Source organism: Maniola jurtina, chromosome W, assembly GCF_905333055.1.
Source record: "Maniola jurtina chromosome W, ilManJurt1.1, whole genome shotgun sequence".
NCBI classification, from domain to species: domain Eukaryota; kingdom Metazoa; phylum Arthropoda; class Insecta; order Lepidoptera; family Nymphalidae; genus Maniola; species Maniola jurtina.
The window spans coordinates 270,452-286,419 of NC_060057.1; the positions used below are offsets into that span (position 1 = coordinate 270,452).

At 35.7% G+C, this 15,968-nt stretch overlaps 1 protein-coding gene across 1 annotated transcript; it reads right to left on the reverse strand.

The window, feature by feature from the left end:
• Window positions 1-263: 263 nt before the first annotated feature.
• LOC123879875 lies at window positions 264-5,983 on the reverse strand. The gene is made up of 2 exons (XM_045927761.1): window positions 879-5,983; window positions 264-789 (listed from the first exon to the last, which is right to left on the reverse strand). The coding sequence occupies exon 1, from the start codon at window positions 3,887-3,889 to the stop codon at window positions 1,241-1,243; it is 2,649 nt and encodes an 882-aa protein (XP_045783717.1). The 5' UTR covers window positions 3,890-5,983; the 3' UTR covers window positions 264-789; window positions 879-1,240.
• Window positions 5,984-15,968: the final 9,985 nt, after the last annotated feature.

Consider the following 15,968-nt stretch of genomic DNA (forward strand, 5'->3'; position numbering starts at 1 on the left):
CTTATTATTAGCTGTAAAATAATATTTACAGAGTAGTTTCGAGTTCTGGTTAATATTAGTGAATTCTTATAATCGTTTAAGCTAAATTCACAAGTGATGTTTCGTTTAAATAATCGTTATGGTAGTGAAATGTTTGTGAAAAGTAAATAACGCACAGAATTGCAATAGCAATTGCAATTCATGCCGAAATATTGTAAAACGAGTGTTATGGTAATAAGGTTCACTTGAATTGGCTTTCAGAAGAAAGGAAACACGTCTACTTTAACTCATGGTTTATTGGCTACTGAATCATTATTTGACATGCACGATTAATAAATGCAGTTTTACACATAACATGCCGCCCGCCAAAAGGGCTCTAAGAGACCTTTTAATTAAATAATTATTCTTTAAACATATTAAATGATTTCACGAAATTAGGTCCATTACAGCATGTATAAATCATCTAAGCAACTATTTTATCGCTGACAATAAAATGGTTTTCTCGCATCATACTTAAATATAGACAAATTAATTTTTAAATTGTGTAAAACAAATAGGTATACGAAATTCATTAATTCATTACTTAATTAAATCAACTGGTATAAAACAAAACATAGAAATAGATCGGTTTACATTGCTGTATCCACTTTTCACACTATAAACTCTAGTGAGTCTATCGGGATCAGGATGTATATTAACTATCTGTCCTAAACGTCCCTTTCCTGGAGGCTTTCCTTCAGTTTTTTTTACAAACTGAAGTGATATCTACAACCTTAACACTCAGCTCAAGTACGTATCCATTGTTTTTACCTTCTCTTGTTCGGTATCTTCATTATTTAATCTTTCTACAGCTAAATTCTTCTGTTTTGGTATTGCATGTGGTACCATTTATTTTCAACTTTCTCGAGTATTGTGATCGCCCTATTTCTAACAAAGATCTGGCCCGTCTATTAGGGTCTCCTTGTAGCTCTGACAATACGATCATAGAGTTGGAATATTTGGGTCATATAGATTCGCATCGCCTCGCTGATTTGTTTCAGTGACTTGAAGAGGAGAACGGCTTCCTCAGCCTTCATCGAAGCATCACAATATTCAAGTATAGTAACCTCCTTCAAAGTTTTTTGTAAAGTGTCTAACAATCTATTCGCCTTTGTATGTGTAACGCCATTTAAACTTTCTCTGACTTCTAACCATTTATTTTTAATTTCAGGTTCCGGTTCTTCTTCCCACTGTAAATCTCGAAGCCATACCTTTTGTATAATTAATTTTGCAGGTACAAGTGAAGGAGCCAAATAACCAAGAGGAGTAACCTAGTTTGTATATCAGACAATATTTTTCTCTTTGTTATGATAAACAACACAGGCGGTAATTTTATATGAAACTTCAGCATGTCATCTCCCAAGTTAATCTGCTTTTCATCACTGGGAATTTGGTGAAGAGTTTTTACCGCGAGATATGGTGCACATGCAGTACTAAACGTCACCATAACGATACGGTGCTCCTTAACTGGATATTGGTTGTTAGGGTGCCAAAGAATGCGTTGAAAATCCTTATCTTCCTTGGTGGTTGGTTGGAGAATCTGTCGATTTATCTTTTGTATGTCTGAGACATATTCTACATTTTTCAAACGCAATTCGATGTTGAGTGTTACATTATATTTTGTACCTATATATGAGGTATCGAATATCGAACTAGTCTGCGTAGTTTCAATATCGTATTTAAAAACTGGATGATGAATCAAAAGATAAAAAATAAAATAAAAGATAACTAGATAAAAGCCTGGATTGTTTCTTTCGTCTTTAGGATTTCGTTCTATATTATGTCTCTTTTCACCGTATTCATTCATTGTTTGTGTATATTTAACTTTTAATTTCTTATCCTTCTTGGAACACCTTTCTAGCTGTAATAGTCTGTTTGATTTTGGATTTTCTGTTCGGTATCGCCCATCTTCATTTCTGTTACGTGTTTCCTTGTATATGTTTCCACAATCTTCTTTATCTTTAGTGTACATTCTTGTTATATCTGTATCTCCGTCCCTCATGTCATCTACCTTGAATTCATGATGCGTTACAAGTATTTGTTCTTGTGAAGTTTCTTCATGTATATCTCCGAATAAAATCCAGCCGAGGCATGTATACTGAGCACATGGAGAGCCTGGAGGACCATTCAGAATATCAGCCTTCAATATCTGAGCATAAACTTCAACTCCTAACAACATGTCGATTCGCCCTGGTGTGTTGAAGCTTGGATCAGCTAGAGTGATTCCTTGTATATGTGACGTATAGACTGTACTTGTAATAGGTTTTGATGGCAATTGGGTCGTTAATCGCGTCGGCATTATGTACGCATTTATGCTAAGCTTAAATTCCTCCTCATATTTAGATAAGATCTCGAGCTGTGCCATGTGATTAACTGTTGTTTGTGTATTACCAACCCCTGTGATTGTTCTCTTAGCTTGTGTTCTTTTTATCTTCAATAGTTGTGCTGCTCTCTCGGTAATAAAGTTGGCTTGGGAACCCTGATCCACTAAAGCTCGTAAAATTGTCTTATGACCCTCATCATCCTTTACTATGACTAAGGCAGTAGGTAGTAGTGATGTCGACTTTCCGGAAGCAAAGTGTGTAGATATTGCAATGTCTGATTCCTCTGGTTTTTCTGATTTAGGTTCTGCTTCTTCTTCTTCTTCTATTAGACTGTGATGTAATTCTACATTTTCAGCTGCTCCGTCGCTAGTATGTAATAATGTGTGGTGTCGGCGATGGCATATCTTACAAGATGTCGGTACCCTACATCTTATCACTGAATGTCCCATCATCATGCAATTGTAGCAAAGCCTATTTTTCTTAATAAATTCACATCGTTCTGATGGTTGTAAGCTACAAAATTCTTTACAGTGACATAGATTGTGATCAGCTTTACACATATAGCACGTTCTTGGTGGTGAGGCAAAGTCGTTATCTTCTGAAGTGGTCACATGGAAAGATTTCGCCTTAATAGTTGTGGGGTTCACCATCTCCAATGATCGGAATTTTGTCTCCAGAAATGTCCTTAGCTCAACCCAGGTAGGTAATCTATTCGTGTCTTCTCGGAATGAGTACTCTTCCCAATCTTTGTGAGTGTCCGTATCTAATTTTTGAACAACTAGATAAATAATAATTTGATCCCAGGAGTCAGTAGGTATGTCTTGATTTTTAAGATTGTTCAGACACTGAGTGGTGGTATCCAATAAGTTTTTTAAGTGGTTAGCGGAGGGTGAAGTGAGTTTCTTCAAATTAAATAATTTGTGCAGTAAGGAATTTACGATTAATCTTTTGTTACCATATCTATGGTTCAGTATGTTCCAAGCCTGTTCGTAATTTGACTCCAATACGTAAACATGTTTAAGGAGTTCAGCAGGTTCACCGACGACACTTGTCTTAAGGTAGTGTAACTTTTCAACCTTACTTAATAATGAATTGTGAACTAATGATGTAAATAGGTCTCTGAATGTAGGCCAGTCTTCATAAGATCCGGTGAACTTTGGTATTTCTATTCGAGGTAATTTCACAATAGATTCATTGTGTTTCATACTTGCTGTTGGTTGTGAGAGCTGTGACGGCGATGAAAGCATATCCCTTAAATCCCCCACGGTGCAAGTGTACAAATCTTCGACGACAAAGAAATCTTCGTTGAGGAAATACGGAATTTCGTTCCTTTTGCACTTTGGTGTACATTTCACCAGTTCTTGATGCGTAGTCTTAAAACTTTGCCAGTATCCTTCAATACTTTGCAGACGCGCCTCAATGTATCCTCGCGTTAATCTCTGCTTTGAACATTTCTTTAAGTTGGTTTGTGCCTTTTGTAATAAGTTATACGTGTCTTCCAATGCATTTACCAACTGTTGTTGCTCATTACTTAGTGGTACACTCATTGTATTTCACTACAAACACACGTTCACTTTAAATTATCTTCTAAAACAGCATAATTTTTGTATAACTTCGCAAAGTAATGAATGATAGATTACGTAGGTAAGTAAATGTCCACGCGTCGAACAAAAATGTATTATCGCCGGTCACTCAGGTAGGAATGTATTATTAGAATCGTAACTCGCGAATTCGATCCGGCTCGATTTCAACCATATGTTATGGTAATAAGGTTCACTTGAATTGGCTTTCAGAAGAAAGGAAACACGTCTACTTTAACTCATGGTTTATTGGCTACTGAATCATTATTTGACATGCACGATTAATAAATGCAGTTTTACACATAACAACGAGTCTTTTCCTTGAATAACCAATTAATAACGTAATAAAGTGATTGTGATAAAGTGATAAATAACGCAAGGGATTTCAGTTATTTGTATTCATGGCATAATATTGTAAATCGAATATTTGAAAAGAGCGACCGCCGAGTTTCTTGCTGGTTCTTCTCGGTTTAAGGAAAGGCATTCCGAACCAGTGGTAGATGCATTTGACGATTCAAAAATACCTCTTAAAAGTTTAGTTGAATAAAAATAATTCTGCTCTATTCTATTCTAAATCTACCTACAGTTTCGTAATAAAATAAATTCAATTAGAACGTGTTTGTTTGCAAAATCCCCTTATAGATTTCACCCAGAGTTTTAAGTGGGTAGGTAGTGAAGTTATTGCAGGAATTGGTAATTCCTGACAATTATTATAAATCAAGATCTAAAATTAAATGTTTCATTTTCTTGATTAGTTCATTAAAATATTACAAACAACAATCTTAGTTCATTGTTTGGTTTTCTTGAGCAAGTACCTCCAGTACCTTCCAATACCTTCAGTATTAAAATTATTTTACTATCTACATCAGTGTTGTTTTAAAAATAATTTATGGTGAAATTTAATCGTAACAAAATGCTTTGATTCTACCTACGGTGTTAAATAAGTTGACTACCTACCTACCTTTTCAATCCAGTGTTTCTTTCAATTAATTTAGTTCTTTCTTTTAGTTTCTTTAGTTGTTCCGTTAAGCTTTGTGGGTAGAGATTTCATAACAACAATTTATGAGTAAAATTGATGGTAACGTAAAGTTAAATTAGTTTTAGATATTCAGATCAGGTTTTGTTTAGCTTTTGCTCCTGGCTTCTATTGTGGATAGTGATAGCAGAACCGGTGACCCAAGTGAGATCAACGGTTCTGCTCTTTTAAAAAATTAATAACGAGACCGCTTTTCCGATATCAGAAGTGGGATCGCTCCAGCGATCCCTTTCTGCCGCTCAGTATGTTACAGATCCTGGCCTTAACGATGTGAATCCAGAGGTACTGCTTGGTGGTGCGCATGGCCGGAGTTCGCCTGCGCCTGTTATGCAGAGTACGAATAGCCCAGCTGTCCTGCTACCGCAGCCGCTCCAGACAAGCCACAACTAGGTGACAAAGTGAAGATAACCGATGTCTTACGACTCGGACGGTAACGTGGGAGTACGTGAGTGTGTGATTATATTCCTACAGCTAAAAGTAATTGTCACCACTGTGACTACGAGTCTTTGCTCAAGTCGTGCTAAGATTTGGATAGACAACCGGCTATTTACTACGTTCGAGCCTAATTACCGTAAACTCACAACATACTTAGGTTTAGAGAGTAGTGTGTTAGTAGTTATTTTACAGATTTAGCACAAACACGTTCGTAGCTCATAATGACATTGCATCACTGAGCAAAAATTGGTAATATTGATGCCGTCCAGCCAGGCATCGAAACAGTAAGTGATGAACACTAATTGTTATCTTCTCTACTTGACTACTCACACTAAACCCTCTAGTAAATCAGATGTTTTAAACCAGCTCCCAAATTTTAAATTTTTATAAAATAATTCAAAATTTTTATTTTTGACAATCATCAGAATAAATTTTTCTATGCAATTTAATAAAATAAATTTAAACAAAAAAAAAGTCTGGGACACGATACCTATAAAACTTTTACTGGACACATCAAAGATGCTTTAAATATTAATTTGAATGATTAGTGGGAACGCCAATAAATTGACAAAAGTAATGAATTTTTAATATTTTATTTTTAATTATTTTTCAAAACCTGGTACCTTCTTTGGAAGCGTGCATTTATCATGAAGTCCTGATTATCATGAGTACTCTTACTTTAATTTGAGTTGCAAACGTTTCTGATGTAAAACCGATTTGTGTAACAATTTCGTCTCTATTACGCGTCTCTTCCTTTCATTGGAGATCAGAGCAAATCAAATCAAATCAAATCAAATTTCTTTATTGCGAATTTGGGTAAACAGTGGAGATGTTACAAAGACAAAAAGGTACAGCCAAATTCTGCTTATATGCATGCAATATGTTACATTAAATTAAATTACATAAATTTACATTAAATAAAAACAATTTAGCAACCAAATTAACCATCAATATTCTACAACGTTTAACTCAATTCCTGTCAGCTTCTTCCTCCAGTCGCGAGGAAATCGACTTATCTCTATCAACATCTCTATTGGCTCTAGCATCTCTATCGGCTCTAGCATCTCTATCGGCTCTAGCATCTCTATCGGCTCTAGCATCTCTATCGGCTCTAGCATCTCTATCGGCTCTAGCATCTCTATCGGCTCTAGCATCTCTATCGGCTCTAGCATCTCTATCGGCTCTAGCATCTCTATCGGCTCTAGCATCTCTATCGGCTCTAGCATCTCTATCGGCTCTAGCATCTCTATCGGCTCTAGCATCTCTATCGGCTCTAGCATCTCTATCGGCTCTAGCATCTCTATCGGCTCTAGCATCTCTATCGGCTCTAGCATCTCTATCGACTCAGAACCTCTATCGACTCTAGAGCCTCTATCAACTCTTTAATCTCTAACGACTCTAGAGTCTCTATCGACGATAGAATCTCTATTAACTTTGGAGCCTCTATCGACTTAAGTATCTCTATAAACTCTAGAAACTAGCATCTCTATAAGTTATCTCATCCAATTTTTACTTAGAAAGTCATAATTTATTTTAAACAACCTTTCATACTCGTATAACTGGTTTGTATTATTTAATACCAATAGTTATCTTTCTTCTGATCACTGCTGAAATATCGTGATAATTTAATAGATGATTTCGTCTAACTTAGTTCCAAAAGATTGAAGCTCTCATATCCTTTCGATCGATGCCTCATTTGATAGCCTAGCCAGATATTTTCTATTCTTTATTGCTCTCCCTTTTAACTTATTTAAGAAGAGATTATTCCACCCTTACACCAGCGTTTACAATACCAAATTCAAAAAGGTAAGCTATTGGATTTTACATTCGTGCCAGAAGCGCAAGTCTTAGCTTTGACTGACCCAAAGACAACAATGGTTATCAGCACGTGATTACGGATGCTAAACATCAGCTGTACCTTTGGTTTAGCACTTTTTGTTCTTGGGCGTAAGTTCACGGTAATAGGTAATTGGTAACTGACTGTAAAGCGCTGAAGGAGTCCAAGCAAGTTCCACTACGCTGGGCGTATCTTCAAAACTTCGAGTATACAATACAGGATGGGCGAGCGTACCAACATGCTAAATTTTTAAGCACAAATTTAGAGCAATGATTACAGTTAGCGTCAATATTAAGCAGCAGAAATGTCTTATTTATTCTCTTGTCATGAATATCTCCGTGCTATCCTAAAGTGTAAAAAAAAAAGAGAAAAGAAAAGAAAATTAATTCAATCGTGGGCACTTGGCACTAGAAGGCTTCTAACTGACCTTCAAATCGTCGGAACTGTGTACCTAGTACCGGGACCCCTGAAACTCGTCAAGTTGTGTAACTTATCGGTAAATAGTCTGCCAAAGGTTTGATAGAGCGGGCAAAAAAAATTATAATTTAAAACAATTGGACTATATTAGTGCCAAAATAGCTGTTGTTACTAAACAACTGCAAAAACCAGGCTTCGCTTGGTTTCAGATTTAGTTTATTTATTATTCTTGCTTAATAATAACCACAGAAACAAGGCCTCGCTTGGCCTCGGGTTTAATGAGTTTTGTAAAGATTTACAGAGTTTTCTCATGTGCTGTACCCAATCAAGATTTAATCGATTGTCATGGGCGGCTAACCAAGGGCAACCCTTCAGGCGGCCGTGTCGCCTCAAGATGATCAGCAGCAACTGGCTTCGCAACCCTCAGCTGTGTCATCAATCGTTGTGCTGGGTAGATGACCTACGCGATGACCAAAGCAAGCTTGGATTTTATGCCCGGTGACTGTATAATTTACTGTCTTTCTCAAACTCTTTTTCTTACTCATATCACATGGCAAATTTAAAATAATAAGTAATAATAAAATAAAATAAGTTATGATGATATTGACATTCCATTTTGATGTTGACTTAGACTTTGACCTTGACTGAAAAATAAAACAAAAATGTTAAAAAAAAAACATAAAGAGGTACGTTGACGTGTGGAGCCGATCAACGACCAATCTATTTAAAATAACTATTGACGTGTGGAGCCGATCAATGGTTAATCCTATCCGAAAAGAAATATGGTCCCCTGTGATACACGGCGCTCAGGACCGCTCAGAGGCACAGCATCGACCTTTCCAACTTCCTATCCATTCTTCCTTCTTTTAGAGCCTTCTTCGTGGACCTGTCCCCCTCACATCCTGCCCCTTAACACTTCATATAACTGTATTCATAGCAATTATGAGCAGTGTTTTGAGTGTTAAAAAAAAATCGCTGTTGTCATGTGGAATGAGCAGCTACGCATTATGAAATAATTTATTTACTTAACTGTTGTCATGTGGAATGAGCGGTTACACATTATTACATAATTTATTTACTTAGCTGTTGTCATGTGGAATGAGCAGTTACATTTTATGAAATAATTTATTAACTTAACTGTTGTCATGTGGAATGACCAGTTTAGACATTACATAAAAATAATTTATTTACTCAACAAATGCCATGTGCTATGTGTAAGATTATTTATTTCACTGTTGTCATATGAGTATGAACAGTTAAACACAACTTAATTTACTTTGATCTATTTTCGCGTAGAGCGAGCAATGTTAATATTATGCAATAATAACTTCTTTCAAAAATATGAATTAAGTTTCTTAGGGTTTCCCTTGGTCTAAGGAAATCCTACATTGCAAAAATCTTGCTTCTAAATAAATAATAAATGAGAATTTATAGGTATAGGTTAACTGTGGAAGTGCCTAGCCTCAAAGCTAATTTCTTTGCCTACAGAACTGAACCTCAAAAGTAAAGCGCTGCAGAGCACGCATCGCGCGCAGAATGGCCGTGTCGCCGCGGAGGCTTGGCGGGCTTTTATTTCATCACTCCATTAAACTACTTTTATTATAAATCTATTAAGTTAAGGTTAAACCGTATAGTTTTTAATCAAGTCATGCAATTTTGGTGTTAATTTTAATATAAAAATGATGCACGTTGATTACTATTTATTTTTATGTAAAAGAATGTTTTTGTATGCTCAGAAGTAAGTAAGTACTCGTTATGTTTCCTATTTATTTTTGTGTAATGATTTTGCTGTTCAAATTGCTGGAGAATCTATGTTAAATAGTTAAGATAATTTTAGAAGCTTATTTTCATTATAATTTTAACCTTAGTTTATTTAAATAGTTTGCTACTATCCAAACTCTGGATAGCAACAAGAATTTCCGAGCGCGTACGACGCCGGCAGCCAATAGAAGTTGTTGATATGCAAAGCGAAACAGTAGAACCAATGGGAGCCAAGTATTGCTGTCGCTATGATGTAAAAGTGAGGGCGCTGCCGGCTTGGACTTGTTCGGAATTACGAGAATTTATTATTAATTTTTCAACACGCGCTAGAGAAAGGTTGTAGGGGTAAACTCTGCCCAATTTTAGTGTTAAAATAGAAGGCTAGGTTGGCTAGGTCTTATTATTAGCTGTAAAATAATATTTACAGAGTAGTTTCGAGTTCTGGTTAATATTAGTGAATTCTTATAATCGTTTAAGCTAAATTCACAAGTGATGTTTCGTTTAAATAATCGTTATGGTAGTGAAATGTTTGTGAAAAGTAAATAACGCACAGAATTGCAATAGCAATTGCAATTCATGCCGAAATATTGTAAAACGAGTCTTTTCCTTGAATAACCAATTAATAACGTAATAAAGTGATTGTGATAAAGTGATAAATAACGCAAGGGATTTCAGTTATTTGTATTCATGGCATAATATTGTAAATCGAATATTTGAAAAGAGCGACCGCCGAGTTTCTTGCTGGTTCTTCTCGGTTTAAGGAAAGGCATTCCGAACCAGTGGTAGATGCATTTGACGATTCAAAAATACCTCTTAAAAGTTTAGTTGAATAAAAATAATTCTGCTCTATTCTATTCTAAATCTACCTACAGTTTCGTAATAAAATAAATTCAATTAGAACGTGTTTGTTTGCAAAATCCCCTTATAGATTTCACCCAGAGTTTTAAGTGGGTAGGTAGTGAAGTTATTGCAGGAATTGGTAATTCCTGACAATTATTATAAATCAAGATCTAAAATTAAATGTTTCATTTTCTTGATTAGTTCATTAAAATATTACAAACAACAATCTTAGTTCATTGTTTGGTTTTCTTGAGCAAGTACCTCCAGTACCTTCCAATACCTTCAGTATTAAAATTATTTTACTATCTACATCAGTGTTGTTTTAAAAATAATTTATGGTGAAATTTAATCGTAACAAAATGCTTTGATTCTACCTACGGTGTTAAATAAGTTGACTACCTACCTACCTTTTCAATCCAGTGTTTCTTTCAATTAATTTAGTTCTTTCTTTTAGTTTCTTTAGTTGTTCCGTTAAGCTTTGTGGGTAGAGATTTCATAACAACAATTTATGAGTAAAATTGATGGTAACGTAAAGCTAAATTAGTTTTAGATATTCAGATCAGGTTTTGTTTAGCTTTTGCTCCTGGCTTCTATTGTGGATAGTGATAGCAGAACCGGTGACCCAAGTGAGATCAACGGTTCTGCTCTTTTAAAAAATTAATAACGAGACCGCTTTTCCGATATATATATCTATATCAGGGGGCACGGTAGTGCCCCCGCCAAGACGAGCCAAACGGCGGCCGGGGCGATACGTAATGTAACGCCACGCCGCCTCAGCCAATCGCAACGCGCCAACGCCAACCAGACTATCCGAGTCAAGCCAAGCTGGCCAATCACCACCTGTTACAGCCGATAACCGCCAAGACGGCCAATCATAGCCTACTGCCGCCATGACAGCCAATCAACGCCAGCGCCATTGACAGCCGAACGCAACTCCGCCACCACTGCCGAATCCCTTCGGTGGGGATAACGCCATATAAAGCTATGCGAGCTCATTTTTAGGATTATTGTTCTATCGTACGCATTGTAAGCTGAAACTATGTCCATTTGTGTAAACAAGTGTAAATTATATAAATAGTAACAAAGTAACATGTAAGGTTATTTTTAAAAATTGATTTGAGTTGTCAAAAATAATATAAAATTATTAATTTATCTAATGCAGGTAGTTTGATAAAATCGATATTTCGCTCATTCGATGTCATACAATCTGTTGCTAGGAGGCCAACAAGATTGAACTTGCATAAATACGGGTGTTTCGAAGGTTTTAGTGCAGTCTCCTTCTGAGATTCGGAGCGATATCGCATATTTTCGGTATTTGGATTGTGAACTGGATAATTAGATGTTGTGATAGCAATCACGCTCTAATTAAATTATTTATTTTGGCATTAATTTGTTTAGATTAAAACTCTCGGATAACCTCTACACATTGAACCTGGTGTTTTTTGTGTTGGTTTTGAGAAACATTCCAATAATTCGATAAAAATATTTAAATAATACCTGCTTTTCTGAGTGACGCCAATAATTCAGAAGCGGGACGTGTCTCACGTTGCCTTAATTTTGCTTTGGTATCTTTTTTTAAACAACCCACATTTGATTAAAATTTTAATTGAGTTTGATTTGGTGATTAAATTTTTTAGTTTTTTTTTAAGAATTTAGTCTTTTGTGAAGTGGAAAGTAATTTGCAATAAGTGGTTCAGATTTTGTATACATCGAATGAGAAGTTAGTCGTTAGGATTTATTGTTGACTGGATATTAAAACTGAGAGTTCGGCAGTTCAAGGGTAGGTTTTAATGATTTGACGGAGGGCAGGATAGCCCATGATTTGGATTTGACTTAGGGCAAGGAAGCCCGCGACTGACATGACATGATTGATTAGAAACACGAGGACGTGTTAAATTCAGGACGGCCGAACTGTAAGGTTATTTTTAAAAATTGATTTGAGTTGTCAAAAATAATATAAAATTATTAATTTATCTAATGCAGGTAGTTTGATAAAATCGATATTTCGCTCATTCGATGTCATACAATCTGTTGCTAGGAGGCCAACAAGATTGAACTTGCATAAATACGGGTGTTTCGAAGGTTTTAGTGCAGTCTCCTTCTGAGATTCGGAGCGATATCGCATATTTTCGGTATTTGGATTGTGAACTGGATAATTAGATGTTGTGATAGCAATCACGCTCTAATTAAATTATTTATTTTGGCATTAATTTGTTTAGATTAAAACTCTCGGATAACCTCTACACATTGAACCTGGTGTTTTTTGTGTTGGTTTTGAGAAACATTCCAATAATTCGATAAAAATATTTAAATAATACCTGCTTTTCTGAGTGACGCCAATAATCAATAGTAATAAAGCAATGAGTGATTTGTATTAGTGTGTTTAGTGAAGTGATATAATAAATTTGGGCGATTATACTGATTTGCTCTTTTTATTTAAACCCACTGTTTCATCTCAGAAGTGGGATTAATAAAGAAAGTTATGATGCATAATCGCGCCAATTAACGAGTCGGCAAAGACATGCCATCTACTTTGTTCATCCGCAAGGATGAAACGAATCATCGTGTAAAAATCAAGCGACAATGAAGATCGTCCACTTCTGGGGCCCGGAAGGTCCTTAGAAGAGTTTTGAACCGGAGGTACATTCATCTGCAGCGTGCATGGTTTCTACGCCCGATGGCAACCTACCCTCAACTTCTACGCGTAATAACTGAGGTATGATCCATCCATTATTCCATTTCAAATAATCCCGTTTTTAATGATATTGATGCATAGTGTAATGAGGTTGATCGTGTTTGTAACCTCTATTGATGAGATGACCGTGAAAGGTTAATATTGCTAACACCCTGTTTGAGGTTATGAAATTAGTATTAGAGCACGCGGGTTATGATAGGTGGTCATTATACGCTCGCGGATAGTGAATGGTTTGAGTGATAGCTGAAGATAAATATAACTATAATTTGTGGCATATCTGACCGTCAAATAAAGGTTTAGGTTTAAAGATGTTTAATTCTCATAAAAACAAAAAAGTCATTTACATAAGAACTTAATTCTAAGAAAATAAAGTTTACAATATTCGCCATTTAATTAAGTACTCATTCAGCGCATTTGTTGAAGTAATTCGCATTACTCATAGTGTGAGCAGCTAATTCAGTTTTAAATGGATTGAATGAGTGTACATTTTTTTTTATGTGTGCAGGTATTTTGATGTACAGTTTAGCTCCTTCATAGGTAAGGGTTTTTCTGCCATAAATTGTTCTAGTTTTGGGTAAGGCAAGGTAACTAGCTCGACGAGTTTTAGTTTTAATTTTTGTAAATGTGATATTTGTGTGTATTGTTTTATTTATAGTTTTCCTAACAAAAATACACGTATTGTATATATATAACTGATAAAATAATGGCGGTGAATACTAATGCTAAAATTGCAACCGATTGATTTAGTCAACTTTTTATCGAATCAGGTAAAAACCCGCTCAACCATCCACTTTTCACGTTGCATCTCGCCGAGATACCCGCAATTTGAATTCGCAGTTTAATTCTAGAAAACGTACTTAGTGGGTTAGTAGTAGTGCTTTCCAGTATGTGGAAATTATGACCAAGTGCTACCGGTACGAAAAAGTTAACAAGTAATTCAATAAGTTAAATAATAAAAAATAAAAACTCCCGACTGCAGTTTGCGCTGCATATTTTTCGGCTCTTACATTAAATCGTATAAAATCCACCACATTGATTGTTTAAAGAATTTTATATATCCATTGACACAGACGCCATCAAGACGAATGACGTATCATTTATCAAAATCGGTTAAAATTGTTGAGTGGTTATGAACTGACACAAATACATACTGATCAGGAATTAATTAAAAAAAAAAAGATCTAGTATATCGGATGGTAACAATAGTTCTCAGACTACCCGCAAATTTCAACCAGAAGTTTTCAAGAAACAAGCTTTGACGCTATTAGTGTTTTTATTTGCACAAGGCTCAGTTATAGTATAAGGTTCTATAAACCTTTAAGGTTATTTTTTTCGCGTCGTCGGTGATATTCCCGCTGCAGTCATACAGACAACACGGGGTACGTGTGGGGTACCTGTGAATTATTTTTAAGGGTACAATAATATCATTTACGTCAGAATCGGTTGATGAACACTTTCAGTGTGCTCAAACCCAGTTTTGCATATAGCATGGCGATCGCAATTTGAATGTAAAATCGAATTGTTTTATGATGTTCACTTTTGAGTTTCTTGTGAAATTGATTTTCATGTGGTTATATGATTGTTATGTAATATGAATATAGATCTTCATAATTGGGGCAGACGTACTTTATAAATCGACTGGGAGCTACTTGTAGTCAAACAATAATATTGTGTTTATCTTTCTTTTCTCGGAATTTTTGGTGAGTTCGTGTAGTGCAAACGTCATCGCCTACGATGGTCACCACTGATGCTTTGCTGTGTGCTGTGTGCCTGATGCCGAGCGCGTCACTGCGAGGCACCACATCGTGGCGCGCTAACGATGCAGGGTTGCAGCCAATGGGTATCTATAAGCCGCCGCATTGTTGCCTATTTGGGGTGACATAAGCGCTGTTAAGCGTTTATGCTGTATGGTATGACTGTTCTTTTATTTTTAACCGACTTCCAAAAAAGGAGGAGGTTCTCAATTCGTCGGGATCTTTTTTTTTTTTTTTTTTTTTTTATTTTTTTTTTATATTTTTTATGTATGTTCCCCGATTACTCAAAGGCCCCTGGACCGATTTGGAAAATTTTTTTTTTGTTTGAAAGGGTATACTGTGCAGGTGGTCCCATATAAATTTGGTGAAGATCTGATGAATATCTTCGGAGATGGAGAACAGAACTCCTCAATGGATAAGAGCAAATTGCTCGCGATCACTGTAATAGCTTATTAAACAGTAGGGTTTTAACTGGGCATAGCATATTATAGTACAGTGGGGCCACTAAAAATTGTGAAATAAAAAATTTTCAAAAGAAAAATAAAACCGACTTCAAAAACCAAAAACACTAAAAAGTAGAAAATAATTTTTGTTTAGCTACACATGTAATGTACCTAGGTATGAAGTCGGGCGAGCTTCACTCTTGGATTTCTAATTTTGTTTTAATATGCTCGCTCGACTTCATACCTAGGTACATTACATGTGTAGCTAAACAAAAATTATTTTCTACTTTTTAGTGTTTTTGGTTTTTGAAGTCGGTTTTATTTTTCTTTTGAAAATTTTTTTTACTAAAAGTTAGTGTTTATGAAGTCTGTACGTGTTGTAACTTGTAGTTTAAATCACATTCTTTGAATGATTGAGAGCATAGTAAGTAGATCTTACTCACGGCTTTGGAACTGTCTCGTATAATATACAAGCCAGTGGCACAGCGTATGAGTAAATACAAATAGGTAGTGTAATGTAGGCAGAATTGGGCACTTGGAGGAAACGTAATAATAACTATTACCAGTTAGATATCCTTATGATTTTGATAATGCTTTTGTCATTTTAGAAAAAAAGTAGTGCTTGTAGGCAGCATGTATGTTACGTACTTTTGCCAACAAGCTTTCAATCGAGTCAATTTCATCATTCTACCTTAAGATTGTCGGTCCAATCATAATGTAAGTAGAAAGTTCAAGTGGCACTTTTAATTATAACCATGATATAGCTTTGTGCCGTTCATTGTTAGTCAGGTGGACCGGACGTACCGTAAGAATTTTCACTAAGCCGAC

Bases quoted from the DNA above. Each gene is read 5' to 3' on its own strand.
- LOC123879875 (XM_045927761.1), bottom strand. From the start codon at position 3,889: ATGAGTGTACCACTAAGTAATGAGCAACAACAGTTGGTAAATGCATTG.